The sequence below is a fragment of the Anser anser genome (assembly GCF_964211835.1).
Source record: "Anser anser genome assembly, chromosome: 18".
NCBI lineage: Eukaryota > Metazoa > Chordata > Aves > Anseriformes > Anatidae > Anser > Anser anser.
In genome coordinates this window covers 12327926-12341904 of record NC_139739.1, presented here as the reverse complement: position 1 = coordinate 12341904, position 13979 = coordinate 12327926, and the positions used below count along the sequence as shown (strand labels likewise).

The 13979-nt window shown below is 57.9% G+C and overlaps 1 protein-coding gene across 2 annotated transcripts in view; it reads left to right on the top strand.

Annotated features, from left to right (window-relative positions):
• Positions 1-12502, top strand: part of RBM19 (RNA binding motif protein 19) — a 60842-nt gene extending 48340 nt beyond the window's left edge. The window contains exons 24-25 of one of the 2 annotated variants that reach the window (XM_083803344.1): positions 5184-5308; positions 12113-12502. In XM_083803344.1, coding sequence (XP_083659470.1) covers positions 5184-5275 — 92 coding nt within the window. In that variant the 3' untranslated portion in view covers positions 5276-5308; positions 12113-12502. Of the gene's footprint in view, positions 1-5183; positions 5309-6015; positions 6126-12112 lie in introns of those variants that run through there. The other variant, XM_083803345.1, reaches the window with a different exon arrangement.
• The last annotated feature ends 1477 nt before the right edge of the window (positions 12503-13979 follow it).

The following is a 13979-nucleotide window of genomic DNA, read 5'->3' as shown; positions in this document are numbered from 1 at the left end:
GGCCCCCCTGTCTGCTGCCTCCCTGGCCGAGGCGGGGATGCGGAGCGCGGCAGGAGGAGGTTCTGCGCCTCCCAGGAGGTCTGCGGCCTTGGAGGGAGCTGCGGTGGCTCCGGGGGCTTGGATGGAACACAGGAGCGAGGTTATCGCCGCCAGTCTTCGGGGGCTGGAAATAGGATTGAAGACGGCAGGCAGCTCTGCTCTCCAGCCCATCTCGAGGGGAGAGAGAGAGAGAGAAATAATATCCGATGACTTCAGCCCTGCCTTGCACACACACACACACACGTCTCCGCCGTGAAGCTGCTGGTGGCTAATCCCGGTGCCGAGCGGGATCTGCCAGCAGCAGATCTCCAGGACAAAGCCCCCGCGGGGCGGGCACGAGAGCTGCCTGGCACTGGGAGCAGGGCACAGCTTTTCCCAGCCGCCCTTGTGGGGATTTTTGTTCTTTGGGTGCCAGTTTCGGGAGTGCCCTCTCCGGATGGCGGGGCGGGTTGGTCTGAAGGTTTCCGCAAGCGGCGCTCGGTGGCCCCGAGGACAGGAGGGAGCCGTGCCCTGCCCTGGTACTGCCGCGGGTGTGCAGAAGGTGATAGGGATAAAAACTGCAGCTGCCTCTGCTTGCAGCCACCGTGGGGCTGCTCGTTCGCATCACCGTTGCCTCCCCACCTTAGCTGGAGGCTGATTTTCCTGAGCAGAGCCCAGGGTGGGGAGCACACGCAGCATTACCTCCTGCCATCTGTACCGTCTTTGTGGTATTGAGCATTGCCATCCTGCTGGGGTTTTTTTCTCCCCTCTGAAAGCCTTTTGCGATCCTTTTCGACCTCCAACGCCACAAACCACGGTGCTGCTGGGAGCTGCTGGCCTTGCTGCAGGGGTGTCGCGTGTTTCTGTCGTCACCTTGGCAGTGCCATGCCAGCAATACAGGTTGACACGTGGGCTCTGCTGCTCCCACCTCTTTCTCCCAGTTATCCCACAGAAATGAAAGCCACCAGGGAGCATCCCAAGGATTTTTCACCTACAAAAGGGGTGAATCAGGACGAAGAGCGCTGGTATTCCACATCTCACATCAATTTCGGGACACATTTCTTCCAATTTCTACACCCCTGCAAGTATTTTGAAAAGCCCCTCCTTTTTCCTTTTTCCTTTTTCCTTTTTCCTTTTTCCTTTTTCCTTTTTCCTTTTTCCTTTTTCCTTTTTCCTTTTTCCTTTTTCCTTTTTCCTTTTTCCTTTTTCCTTTTTCCTTTTTCCTTTTTCCTTTTTCCTTTTTCCTTTTTCCTTTTTCCTTTTTCCTTTTTCCTTTTTCCTTTTTCCTTTTTCCTTTTTCCTTTTTCCTTTTTCCTTTTTCCTTTTCCTCTGTGCCGTTTTGGTTTGCTGTGGGCGCAGCAGCGATGCGCAGGGGTTTCCAAGGTTAGATTTGGCTTGACCGTGGAACGACCTCACCTTGCTCCTTCTCACCGTGTGGGTATCGCTGCCAGCCCCCCAGATTTCTGCATCCCCAGCTCTGAAGGAGCAGGCTGACCTTTCAGGCTGGTGCCTCGAGCTGCAGCAGCCCAAATCCGCCATCCAGCGTCTCCCCTGTCAGCCCTGGCATTTTTGGCTCAGCAACAAAACGCTTCCCGGGCTGCGAGAGAAGGAGCATCTTCCACGTCCCGCCGCCCACTTCTCTCTGCTGCAATTCTGTGCCTTATTTCTAGGCACCACTTACACAGATTTGGCTGCTCGGGTCTCAATTTGCTGTTCTGCATTAGGTCAAAGCCAGGTCTGGCCTCCCAAATCTTGCCTCAGTTGCCGCCGTTTGGCCTAGCAATCAAGTCGCTTCGCTTCGGAGCCATCTTTTCAATCGGTCTGATAGGTGCAGTGAAGTGGAGTGGGCTCCTCTCCCATTTTGTGCGGTTTTCAGGTCATTCTTCACGGCTTCTTCTGTGCCTTTGTAACGTTCCAGGGGGAAGCGAGGCCCCCGCTGCCAGCAGTGGGGTCGGTGATGCTGCCGGACGGGATCCCGCCGCCCGACCCTGATCCCCGTTCTTCTGCCTCCGGGCTCAGTAGCTAAGAGCTTAAATCTCTTTTCTCATTCCTGAGCACACCTCCTCTTTAGCCTCGCGCAGGAGGGTCTTATACCGGGAGGGAAAACCCCGCTTGGATTCTCTGGGGTTTAATGGCACCCCACAACGCCTTGTTAACGCGGGAGCTGCTGCTGAGAGGTGGCTGCGGAGCCCCTGAGCGTGGTGGGGAGCCCACGAGGGTGGCAGGGAGGGCTGGGCGCTGCTGTGGATAGAGGCACTCGTCTGCAGTAACGCGGGGAGAGAAGCCACAGGAAGGTTGGTCGGCTTTGGGGCTGCTCATCCAGCCCATCCCATGGAGCAGGACCGTGGCAAGCACTGCATCGGGGTGGCTGCACCAATCCTGCCGCCGGCAGCCTCTTTTCACCCTCATTTTATAGGGGGCTGATCCCCAGGGGCCGTTGTGCCAATCCCCTAGGGACAGCAGGGCGCACGGGCACCGTAAAACCCTTCAAACCACAGGGAGGGACGGATCCCGTCTGTGCCCTGCGCTCGTCAGCGAGCCCTGGGGTCCCCTGCAGGCCCCCAGCACCCACTTCCCAACCTCCTGCCTCCCCCCGCTCACCCACAACCCTTGGGACCGCACCGCTCCCCCCCTCCTCTCCTTGCATTTTTTTTCTCCCCCCTTCCACCGCGCGCCGGCCGTGGGGCGACGACGGCTGCAGCCGCGGCCACGAGCTCCAGCCCCGGGGAAACGTCGGCGAGCGCGGCGGCACCGCCTCTCTCCCGGGAGCCCGCGCTCCGTGCAGGGAAGGTACGTGCTCCCAATCCAGCTAAATTGCTATCGACTTGTGTTCGCCGCGCTCCGCAAACATTGCGCTCAGCCGTCACCAGCGGGGCTGGCGGTCTCCTGCCAGGGCTAACTTGGGAAGCCAGCTGTGCCGGGCCGTTTTTTCCTGCTCTTTCCCATCGATCAAAGAATTAAATTGACAGATGGGGAATTTTTGCGCCGAGCGCAAGGGAAAAAGGGGAAGGGACGGCTCGGCTTTTTTTCTCGGCGGGCGGTGGAACGGGGGGAGCTGCCTGCCCGCCGAGCTGCCTCTCGTTTGGGGTGGGAGAGGGCGAGGAAGAGGAGGGCAGTGAGGCAGGAGCGTGCACCCCCCCGTCCCCTTGGGGTTTTGCAGGGGGAAGCCCAGGGGGCTTGTAGGGGAAGCCCTGCTCTGTGCTCGGCCTGGCCCTGTGGGGTGAAAGGGAAGGGGCAAGGGAAAGGAATGGAAGGGGCTTCCCCAACCCCACAACCTTTCCCCCATTGCTCCTCCTTCGCCCAGGCCCCCCGAAGCGGCTCCTTTTTCCTTTCGGCTGCGCTCCCACCCTCACCTCCCGTCCTTTTGGGCTCCCTTTGTGTTTCCTTTTTTTTTTTCCTCCTTTTTTTTTTTTTATTTTTAACAGAGCATCTGTAACTAATGCAAACACATGCCGTAGCCAGAGAGTAAAACCCTGCAGGATTAGCGTGGCATCCGCAACCCTGCCACGTTCTAATCCCGTGGTAATCCCCCTCCCGGCCCACCCCCGCCGGCCTTGGCTATTGTTTAAAGGAAGCAAATGGGATCGTTAGCGGGCAAACCTTAACCAGCTTGGAGCAGCAGAACGGAAGTCGAACCAATTCGCTTCCCCACCCTCCTGGGTTTTGTTTGATTTCGGTTTATTTCCCTTTTCTCCTCCCCGTTAGGCAGGCGCCGGGTTGCTCTCGGGGCTCCCCGGTGCTGGGGGGGCCGTCGGGGTCGGGGTTTTCCCCATGCCGCTTGTGGGTCTGATGGGTTCGGGTGCTGTGGTCGGGGGGATCCGCAGTCTCCTTGTTGGCTTGGGGTGGGTTTAGGGGTAGGAGCAGCTCTGATCCCAAATCTAGAGCCATCCAACCTCTTCCCATGCTCATGCTCCCCTAATAAACCCATACAGTTTGACTGGGGTGTGATGGGGGCAGTGAACAGACCCTACAAGGGGCATTTGGGGTCTGGTGTGGAAGGGCTGGCAGGGGGGGACAAACCCAGACCTGCCACAGGTTTGGGGAATTCGCACCTAACCCTGTTCGCCTCCTAACCCTAAGCACGAGGACGGCCGGGGGAGCAGGAGCCTGGAGGGCAGAGTAAAGGGTAGGGTCAACAGCGGGGTCTGCGCCTTCCTCCGGCCTCGACCGTCCCTTTTTTTGTGCCGTTGGGCATCTCAGCGGGGCAGAGCCGGGCGCCTCGGGTCTGGGGGGTGGCAGCCGGCGCCCCCTTCCCCTGCCCGTCCCCGCAGCCCCCGGCGGGGAGCGAGGCGGGCTCTGGCGCTCTGTCAAGGAATTAATTGAAAAATAAAAATCATTAGATGGGAACTCCAGAAATGCAAAACTGTTCCGAGCTGGGGGGGGGGCGGGGGGGAGAGGCAGAGGAGGGGGATGTGAGCTTTTGTCAGGTTAATTTCTTCTGTATTGATGTTTTGTGACATTTACTTGTTGTTTATCTCCCGCAGCAGCTGTAATACTAAAAGAAAATGCACAGCTTGTTCCATTTATTTATTTTACACCTTTTCTTCAGTCCTACGGTATGTTTGTTTGTTTGAGAAACCCAGCGAGGCTTTTGATGTCTGAAAGCAGGATTTAAACAGCTGTTCTCCATGTGCTTCTCGCGAGCGAGAGCCGCTGGCTGGGGAGCGCGGGGGGAGCGGGGGCTGCGCGGCGGCTCCTGCCGTGCCGCGGGGGCATTTCTTGCCCGGTGGAGACAAGGCAGTCCCCGGCCTCCCCGGCACAGGGGACAAATGGCTTCGGCGCCACAGGGGCTGGCAGCCCCCCGGGGGGGTTTGGGACCGGCTGTGGTGACAGTGGCGGGGTGCAGAGCAGGGATGTCCCTTCCCCAAGGAAGGGTGCGCGTGGTGTCCACGTCCTGCCGTGCGCCTGGGGGGCTCCTGCGAGCGCTCTCGGGCGTGGGGTGGGTGATTTGGGCTTCACAGGAAGGGTTTCGGCATCGCTGGCCTCCAGCAAAGGCCTTGGAGGAAAGGTGCAGGAGTTGTGGGGATTCACTCCGTGGTGCCGCACTGCCGGGGGCAGCTGGCGAGATGGAAGCGGCATCGCCGGGGGACGAGGAGGGCTGGAGCTGGTGGCGGTCCTGCGCGGGCCTGGCTTGTGATCCTTGCCTTTCTGTTTCCTCTCCCCAGGTTCCCTGAAGAAGAGGAAACACTCGGAGGTTTTGGGTGAAATCCTGGAGCAGCTGGAAGAGGAGGAGAGCAACAAAGATGAGGCCATCTAGCCGGTCGTCGGCAGCTGCCTGCCAGCCGCCCAGGTGGGTATGGGGCACAGCTGGCCCTGCAGGGCAAAACGCCTCGGGCGGAGGTGCCAGGAGGAGGAGAAGGCTCCTGGGAGCGTCCAGGGACGTGCTCACGTGGGGCAGAGCAGGCGGGCTGCTCCTCCTTGGCTCGCCACGTGAGGTGGGCACGGGGGGAAAACAGCCAAAACGGTTCCTCCACCTCCTTTTGAGACCCCCGGGCGGATCCTGCCGGGGTCGGGGGAGTCGGGAAGGCTCCGGTTTTAAGGGTGCCGAACACGTGGCGGTGACCGGGGACTCGGGGCTGTCCCCGTGCCAGCGCCCTGTGCTCACCCACGTGTGCCTGCGTGCGTGATGCACATCAGTGCCGCCGAGGCTGTTTTTCCTCCCGGCAATACCTGCCCGTTGCTGCGAGGCGGTACCAATCCGCCTAGCAGTGGGATGCCCATAACCTCACCTATTACCGGACCTCGTTAAACCCACGGCACCGCTGTCTCCTGAATAGAGAGCGCGTCTGGGCCCGGAGCCGACCAATAACCCTGCTAATGCGTCCTCCTGCCTCGTGCCATGGGCACAGGCACAGCAGCGGGGCCCTCCTGATGAAAGGGAAGGTGCTTGCGTGACCGCAGGAGGAAAACGAGCTGGGTTAAATAACTGCCTGCCTCGCACGGTGCGTCTGCAGTCAGTGCCGGGGCCTGGAGATAACATTTGTTCCCGTGGAACAGCTCTGATTTAAGGATGCCTCCGCATGGATGTGCTGCCAGCACCTTCTCGAGATGCCGGGAGGAGGAAGGAGGGGACGGAGCGGCACCAGCGCTGCTTGGAGGCACGGCAAGCCCGGCTTTTTGGGCACATCCTCCCTGCCCTGCTCTTCCCCGGCCGCTTGCCACCACTTTAGGACGGTGTCTGCAAACCTGCCCCAGCTGGGCTCCCGGAGCCGGCGCTCCCTGCTTGACAGCTCTGCTGCTTCCCAGTCCCAAAACGCCCCTTCCTAGCCCCAAAATGCCCCTTCCCAGCCCCAAACACTGCCCCTTTTCTGGGGAAACTGAGGCACGCGTGTTGGAGCAGTGTTAGGAAAGGGGGAGTCAGCTGAAATGGCCGTACGCTCAACGTGGGGTGAGGGAATCTTGTTTCTTGTTTGTTTTTTACCTTTCCTTTTGCCCAGCGTTCCTGGTGGGGGTCCTGGGGTGGCACCAGGGGGGAGCAAAGTGGCGTGCCTCGGGGTGAGTCTCTGAGCAGCTCAGAGCAGGGGCTCTGCATCTTTGGACAAGAATCAGGTCAGCCAAGGATGGGGGAAGGATGGGAGGCGCACAGCACCGCCAGAAAGCTGAAAACCATCCCAAGATCCGTGGGAAAAAATGCTTCGAGGTAAAAGAAAAAAAAAATTATATACATATATCGATAGGTACAGGAGCAGGGGAGCAGGATCAGACAGAAGGATGGCTCAGCACCCTGCAGGAGGGAGGAACAAACGTGCCCAGCTGGCCCGGGCTGCCCCGAGGGCGGAGGAGCCGAGCGGGCCCCTTCCTACGTGTGTCCCCCAGCTCTCTGTTAAAGCAGAGCTTCGCAGGCTTGCAGGTTCGGGTTGGATTTTCCCGTGTTGTGGGTTTTTTTTTTTTTTTTTTTCCCTCTTTTTCCTCCCCTCATTGTCTTTTGCGGCGGGGCAGGTTTCTTGCTGAGCGTCTCTGAGGTCTGCAGCAGCGCCGAAAAGGATTAGCGCAAGCAGAGCATGTAGGCTTTAGAGAACAGAGCAGAGTTTGGTTTCAACATCTAATTCAATTTGTTCTGCCGAGATTGAAATATGAAATGGTTGCCAGTCAAACGTTCGGAGGGGGAGGAGGGAGGAGAGGAGAGAGAGGGAGCCTTCTCAAATTTAAATTTTAATGAAAATTAATTTAACCCTTTGATACGTTTTAAAACGCCTTATTGCCGTGGCTGGGATCGGGCTGGAGGACGTTCACGAGGGGCTTTTTCCGTACCTTCAAACGTAATGAAGATTTTCTTTCTCCCTTAATGATACTTATCTCGCTGAGCAGTTTGACATTGGTTAATTTTTCAGGCAATTTGGTATCGAGGAAATCTGTTTGATGTGTGCGGGGGGGGGCTGTGTATGTGTGTACAGATATCTGCCCGCGCGTTAATTGTGGAAGTGCTGATCGCAGCGCCGGAGAACGGCTCGAGTTAATTCCTACTCCTTGAGCAAAGGCTCGGCTTCTTTGTTACGTAGGAAGAATCCCACGTCCCGCACCCTAAAATTACAGCAGGTTTAATGGGAATTTTCCGAGAATGAGCATATATCTGCTAATTAACTTGAATTAAACCGAAAGCCTAAGTAGGTCTGCGCAGAATTCATCACTCCCCACTGCCTTTTTTTTTTCTTTTTTTGGATCTGAAACGATCCTAACGATAAAATAATGCAAACTCTTGTAACTGTCCACGTAGTTATGGGAAATGGTCTCCCCCTGGTCCTTAGCTCCTTTGGAATTGGACGAGGATGCTATTCAAACTCAGCCTCTTCGCTGAATCGCAGGGTTTTACTGGAAAGCTGGCTCTTCTTCGGTGCTGCCTCTTGGCAGAGGCCTCGGGGGGCTGTCACCTCCCCGGCAGAGAACCCCAAAGGGTCCGGGCTGGGCTGCGTGCTGCTGGTCCCCACTCCCAGGAGGGCACAGGAGCCCCGTGCCCGCATCCAGGTGGTTTCCTTCCTGCTTCCCAGCTTTCCTCCTGTCCCTCGTCCCACGCCGCCTTTGCGAAACCCTTCCCCAAAGGCTGGCTGACGGAGCGGGGCTCCAGGGATCGTCGCCGGAGGACAAGCAGCACGTCTCCCCGCCGCAGGTTTGCCAGCCCTCCGCCAGCTGCGGGAGGAGCTCGGCTCTCCTGCGCCCTGCTTGCTGCCGGCTCCGCCGCAAGCCTCTCTTGCTGCGTGCTGGCACGGCGGCAGCAACGCTCCCAGCTTGGCTGCCTGCTCCCCCGGTGCGCTGTCTGCATACACTTCAGGTTGGCTCGCTGAGCGGGAAGCACACAGGAAAGGTTTGGGCTCTACAAAACCCACTTCGGCTGCTGCTCCTTCGGCAGAAGCAGTGCTGGGGCAGAGCTGCCACCTGCCCGGTGCTTTCAGCCCTCCCCTCGCTGCCTCGGTTTCCCCATTGCAGAGCTCCCCGCTGGGCGTGCAGGTGTGCTGCAAACTTTGCTACGCCGGGGCTTGCTTTTGTTCAGCCCCTGATTTTCCTGCCTCCTTCCATGGGCGACTGCAAACCTCTTTTCCCCTTCCTGCAGCCAGCACTCAAATCTTTGCACCATGCCTAAGGGCTCTGCCGCCACCAAGGTGACTCCTGGTACATGGCCCCCCTTGGAAGGAGGCAGCAGCAAACTCAAATTGCAGTGGGGACGCTTCTCGTGGATGCTGGTGGAGATTTGCTGGGATTTGGGGAGCGTGAATTTCTCTCCTTAATGTTAAGCACATCCGGACCTTGTCCTGGGTCTCGCTGCTCTTGGCCCGGTACCGCCGTGTTCCCGGACAAGTCAGTGTTCAAAAAAAGGGGGCAGCGAGGAGCCTTGCCCGGCTCTCTTTCCTCCGGAACGCGCTGCTGCGTGACACGGACACGCTGCCTCCTGTTTTCCCTAAATATATGCATTTGAGAGGGAGAGAAATCGCATGGCAGGGCTTGAGATTTCAGACATATCCATTCATGAATAATAATCAGGCTCAGTAATTCACAGTAAATGGGTATCCAAATTGGCTAATAAGGGAGGCTTTCACCCCAAACTGGAGCTAGGAAGAGAGGCAGAGAGAATATCAACAAACGTTGGCTGAGGCATATGTGTGCACGATGTGACCGGAATCGGTGAGATATGCAAAGCAGCCGGCGCAGGAGCGCGAGGCTCCGTCAGCGGGGTGCGGGAGCAGCCAGGAGAGGGAGAGCCCCAGGAGGGGCAGGCACCCCAAATCCCCTAAAGCTGGCTGTCAGCGGCCAGTGTCATCCCGTGGGACACTTGGCACCCTGGTCTCTTGTAGGAGCACGGTCCTGGAGAGACCCCAGCGTGCCACGGCGCGTAATTCGTGCCACTTAATTAGGATCAGGGCGCAATTAGGATCAAGGCGCAGTTAGGATCAGGGCTCTCTTGTGGCCCCAGGACCTTGCAGAGGAGAAAACTGACCCACAGCCTCTCGCCGTGGTCAGGCTTTGCCTCCCACCCTGCTGCTGGACCCGGGGCTCTCGGAGGATGGGGTCAGTCCCTTCTCCCACCCGCACCCGCGCTGGGGCACGCTGGGGAGCTCCGGGCTTTCCCAGGAGCGGAGCAAAAGCAGCCAGCAAATTCCAGCAAGGTGGAGTTAAAACCTTTGCCTTTTTGCAGAGAGCGGCGGGAGCCGGGCACGGAGCAAGGAGCAGCACGCTCACAGCATCCCGATATGTGTGACAGCCTTTTCCGAAGGTGGCTGAAGCACTCGCCAGCCCTCTCGTGCAGCAGGACACCGGCTCCAGGCTTGTGCCACTGCTTTTTGGCCTTTTTGTCATCGTTGCCACGCATATTTGGGATTTGCTCCACCTCCAGCAGCCCTGGACAGGGAAGAGTCCCCTGTCTTCGCTCACCCAGCGCGGTCGGTCGAGGTGGGGGTTCAGTTTCCTATAAAGCATCAGCACTTTATAGGAAAAACCTGCGCTGGGCTTTATGGCTCCTGGTGCTGAAAACGAAGGGAACCACCGACAAAGAAGGAAAACAGAGAAACTGTGGCATTAAGATGGAGAAAGAACAGTGAGAAGCACCTCTGCAGCTCTCTGGGTGCCTCGGTCCGTAATTAGTGCTATTTAAGTCCGCATAATAGAGTCTCGAAACCCAGCCGCTGCCTGGTTAGGGGCAGGATGCCCCTCCGAGGCCCGGCTGCTGGCAGGCAGTGTTTTGCAGCTGCTAAATGACTTTTTAAATTGAGGAGAAACCCACAGCCACTTTTACAGTCCCCTCAGCTCGCTTATATAGGGCAGCACGATGGCTGGAGAGCGGCACGCTGCCGCTTGGCTGAGTTACCAGGTCCCGGTGTCCTCCGGCAAGGAACGGCGACGGACTCGAACTAAACCACATCAAACTCTTCCCGAAGGCAATTTTCCCCCTTGCCACCTCTGCCATGCCCCTCCCTGCATCCCTCCGTCCCTTTCCTCCAGCTTAAACCTCCCCTTGCGGTCCGAAACCAGAGGTGGGATTTCGCAGGTGGAACGAGGACGTCCTCATAAGCCTCGGGAGATGGAGAGGCATTTGGGCTCTTGCCTCTCCAGCAACCTAAACCCGAGTGCACTGGCGCTCTCGGGGGATTTTTTGGAGCTGGTGAAGCCTGGCCTCAGTTAGCATCGCGGGACAGCCCCGAGACTGTGTCTCCCACCAGGCATTGTGCTGGTAATTCCCTGCTGAGCGATTTTGCAGAGGCTCCACGTGCTGGGACGGTGCCAGGGCTGATCCCGGGCTCAGACGGGTTTTTGGGACAGGAGGGGTGCTGTGCTTGGGAGATGCTGCCCTGCTGTGAGGCAGTTTGATCTCAAAGAGCCTGCGACTCCAGGCAATCGCAGCCGGTCCTTGGCAGACTGAAGCAGCCGGGGCAGCCACCGCAGCGCTGCGTGCCCTGGTGTCGGGGCTCGCACGGGTCGAGCCAAAATTCCCCCAAAAAGGCAGGGGACGGCCCCGTGGGATCGGCCGCGCGGAGCCTTCGCCCATGGCCAGGGCAGCGAGCTCTGGTGGCACCTTGAGTGCTCAATTTTGCATTTTGTGGCCCGGTTTCTAACCGATGGAGTGGAAAACCCATTAATTTCTCCTCTCCCCGAGGCTCCAGGTGGCTCAACCCGCAGCGGGTCCCGGTCCCCAGCACGGGAGCAGCCAGGTTTGGGACAACCCCGCCGGTGTCCGAATTAACCCGGCCGTTCTGGGCAGAGCCAAGCCAGGGGCAGACAACGGGGTGGCAGGAAGGCAGAGCCCGTCCTACGGGCAATTTTAAGCACATGTCAGCAGGACTGATGAAAAACACCCATTTCTCAAATCCTTTTTGCATCCCCCAGCAGGATGGCCGGGACGGATGCGCCGGCGCGATGCGATCGGGGCAGCTGCCTCGCTTGGTGGCCAAAAACCAGGGCAGGCGCTCCTCCTGCTAGAAACTGACCCGAAAAACGAAAAGTGGGAAGTTTTTCTGGGGAAAAATAAATATATATAGCCTCCGTGTTTCTGCTGCTGTGCCTCGAGTCCCTCGCAAGAGGCAGCGAGTGCGGCTGCGAGGCGCGGGGCGGCTGCAGGCAGGGGCGTTGGACTTCGTTAGGATGCAGCCCTCAGATCCCCGCTCTCCCTCTGATGGAGTGTGATTGACACTTACAAATTACCCAGCCAAAAGTGTCGAGTCTTTGACCCCTGAGTAACATCTTTGGCAAGCCTGAGATTTGCCAGCATTTTGTCATCTAATTACTACAAATCCCTTGAAAATTCGCTGCCTGGTGAATTTTTAATGCGGGACAATTTCAATGTGATGCAGCGCCCAGATGGGCACGCGCGCGTGCTCCTTCCGTCTGCCCCCCCTTGCCTCTCCCTTTCTTCTTTCTCTCCTTTATTTTTCCAGCTCCCTCCCCCAGCCCTTTTGCTTACCTTCCTCTGCCCCTCAGCATCACCACGTCTGGCCCCTGCCCTCCCCAGGCTCTGCGTCCCCCCGGGGGACGGGGCTGGGCACCTGCATCCCCCCTAAACTCTCCCGTGCCCGTCCCCATCCGTGTAAATCAAACTCAAGATGCGGGCTCCGTCTCGCCAGGGGTGACGGGTAGCTGCTGCACGCCATTCATTTTATTTCCCTCTTCTCAGGGCACTCGCTGATGGATGGAGAGGGAGAAAACCGCTGGATTTTCGGCGGCGAGCACACCTGTTGCCAGCTGAGTCTGCTCGTCCCACGAAGCAGAGGGCTGACGTACACGTCTCAGCTCTCAGCCTTTTAAACAGACCCTGAATTCGGAGCAGGAGGAAGAGCTTGTGCCCCAGGACGTCATCTGAAACCAGCAGCAGGTACGGGGCAGCAGCACGACCCTCCCAAAGCAGCACATTTTTTGGCACAGCGCCCTGGGGACACGGACGCTTGGCGCAAGGCCCCCCCGCCGACCCTAAAGACTGCGGCAGAATTTGCTCTTAATCTCCGAATCAAATCGTGAATTGTACATTAAAAGCCACGCGTATATTTTTAAAGAGTTTTCCAAAACTGACCGAAGCTGGGGTTTGTTTGGATTTGGTTTTGAATCCGCGCTCCGCACAGCCCGGCGGTGATTTCAGCCCGATAGGGAGATAAGCATATTTTAGGAGCGAGGCCTGGGGTTTGCCGCATTCAGCTTTGTGCCTGTGTCATTTCTGTCCCTGCTCTTAGGCAATTGCCTCCCGTCTCTCCCTGCCTTGCTTTCAAAGGGAAAGAGGCTTTGCTTTTCAACCAGGGTACCGCTTTACATATGTACGCAGCTGATAAAGTATTTTCACTTCGCCCCTTTCCCCTCTGGGAATCGCTGTCTTACGGCAAAACTGTTTTGTCTGACAAGGACTGCAACAGATTACACGTGTTGGCTGCAAACACTGGGCCTTTTTTTTTTTTTTTCTTTTTGAGAACCGCATACCTTTAAAAAAAAAAAAATCCCTACAAAACCTCCCGGTCTCTCCAGTGCCACGGTGAGCTCTGCCTTCTGCCTGGTCACTCCAGGAGCGAGGTACGAGCCCAGCATCCTGGGACTGGTGGCATAGCAGCTCTCCGGGCCGTGTCCTGGTTGCTTTTCTCACGTGCCCAAATCCACCAAAGTCCCACTGATGTCACTCATTGCCTGGTCTGGCCAGAAATTTTGGCTGCAGTTTGGGTTGGGATTTCCCGGGACCCCTCAGCGTCAGAGCGATGATGCCGTCGTGCTGCTGAGGACCAAGCACTGAGGTTCGCGGAAATATTTTCTAGTAATTCCTTAGGAATTACAATTTTATATGTCAGCATTAGCCCCCCTTTCATAAAATCACTTTGCCAGTTTCAGTGTTGCCTGGTGGGTACCCGGCCCTGGTCAATTGCTGTCCCTGGCGCTGCGCTCCCTGCTGCCTGGTACCGGGGGCAGATCCAGCGGTGGCGCCGTGTTCGGATGTTGTACACCGGGGCTGAGATGTGCCTGGATTTCAGAGGGAGAAAAATCAGGAATTTGTGCAGTGGTACAGAGGGCAACCAAGGCTGGAGGTGCCTCGGGATGGCGTGGAGACGAGGAGCTGTTTTGCGTGCGCGTTCGTCACCAGCTGATCTAGGCAGTGCCTCGCGTGCTTTAAAGGGAAAAGAGGAAACGTTTAGCAATGTGCATGAATAATTACAAAGGGTGCGTCACTGGGAGGCAGCTCAGAAGGAAGCTGGCCTCCTGGAGGGGTCTTAGCTGGGCGATGACATCCGAGGCAGGGAATCCAGACGAGCTCGGGTGCTGCCGGGGAGTGCGACCTGCCCAAGGCGTGAGGCTAAGGTGCAGGGTTCAGTTTATCCACAAACAAGCTAAAACCAAAGCATGTCCTCCTGCACCTCATTTTGTGTGTCATGGAGGAGCCAGAGCCACAGCAGGGTGCGTGGAAGGGACCCGTGGGGGACAGCTCTGCCCGTGCCACCGCTGCGGGGCTCCTCCAGCCTGCCCTCGGAGGTCTCCGGCGATGCCTGCGTTGAGCAGGGTTCAGACGCAGG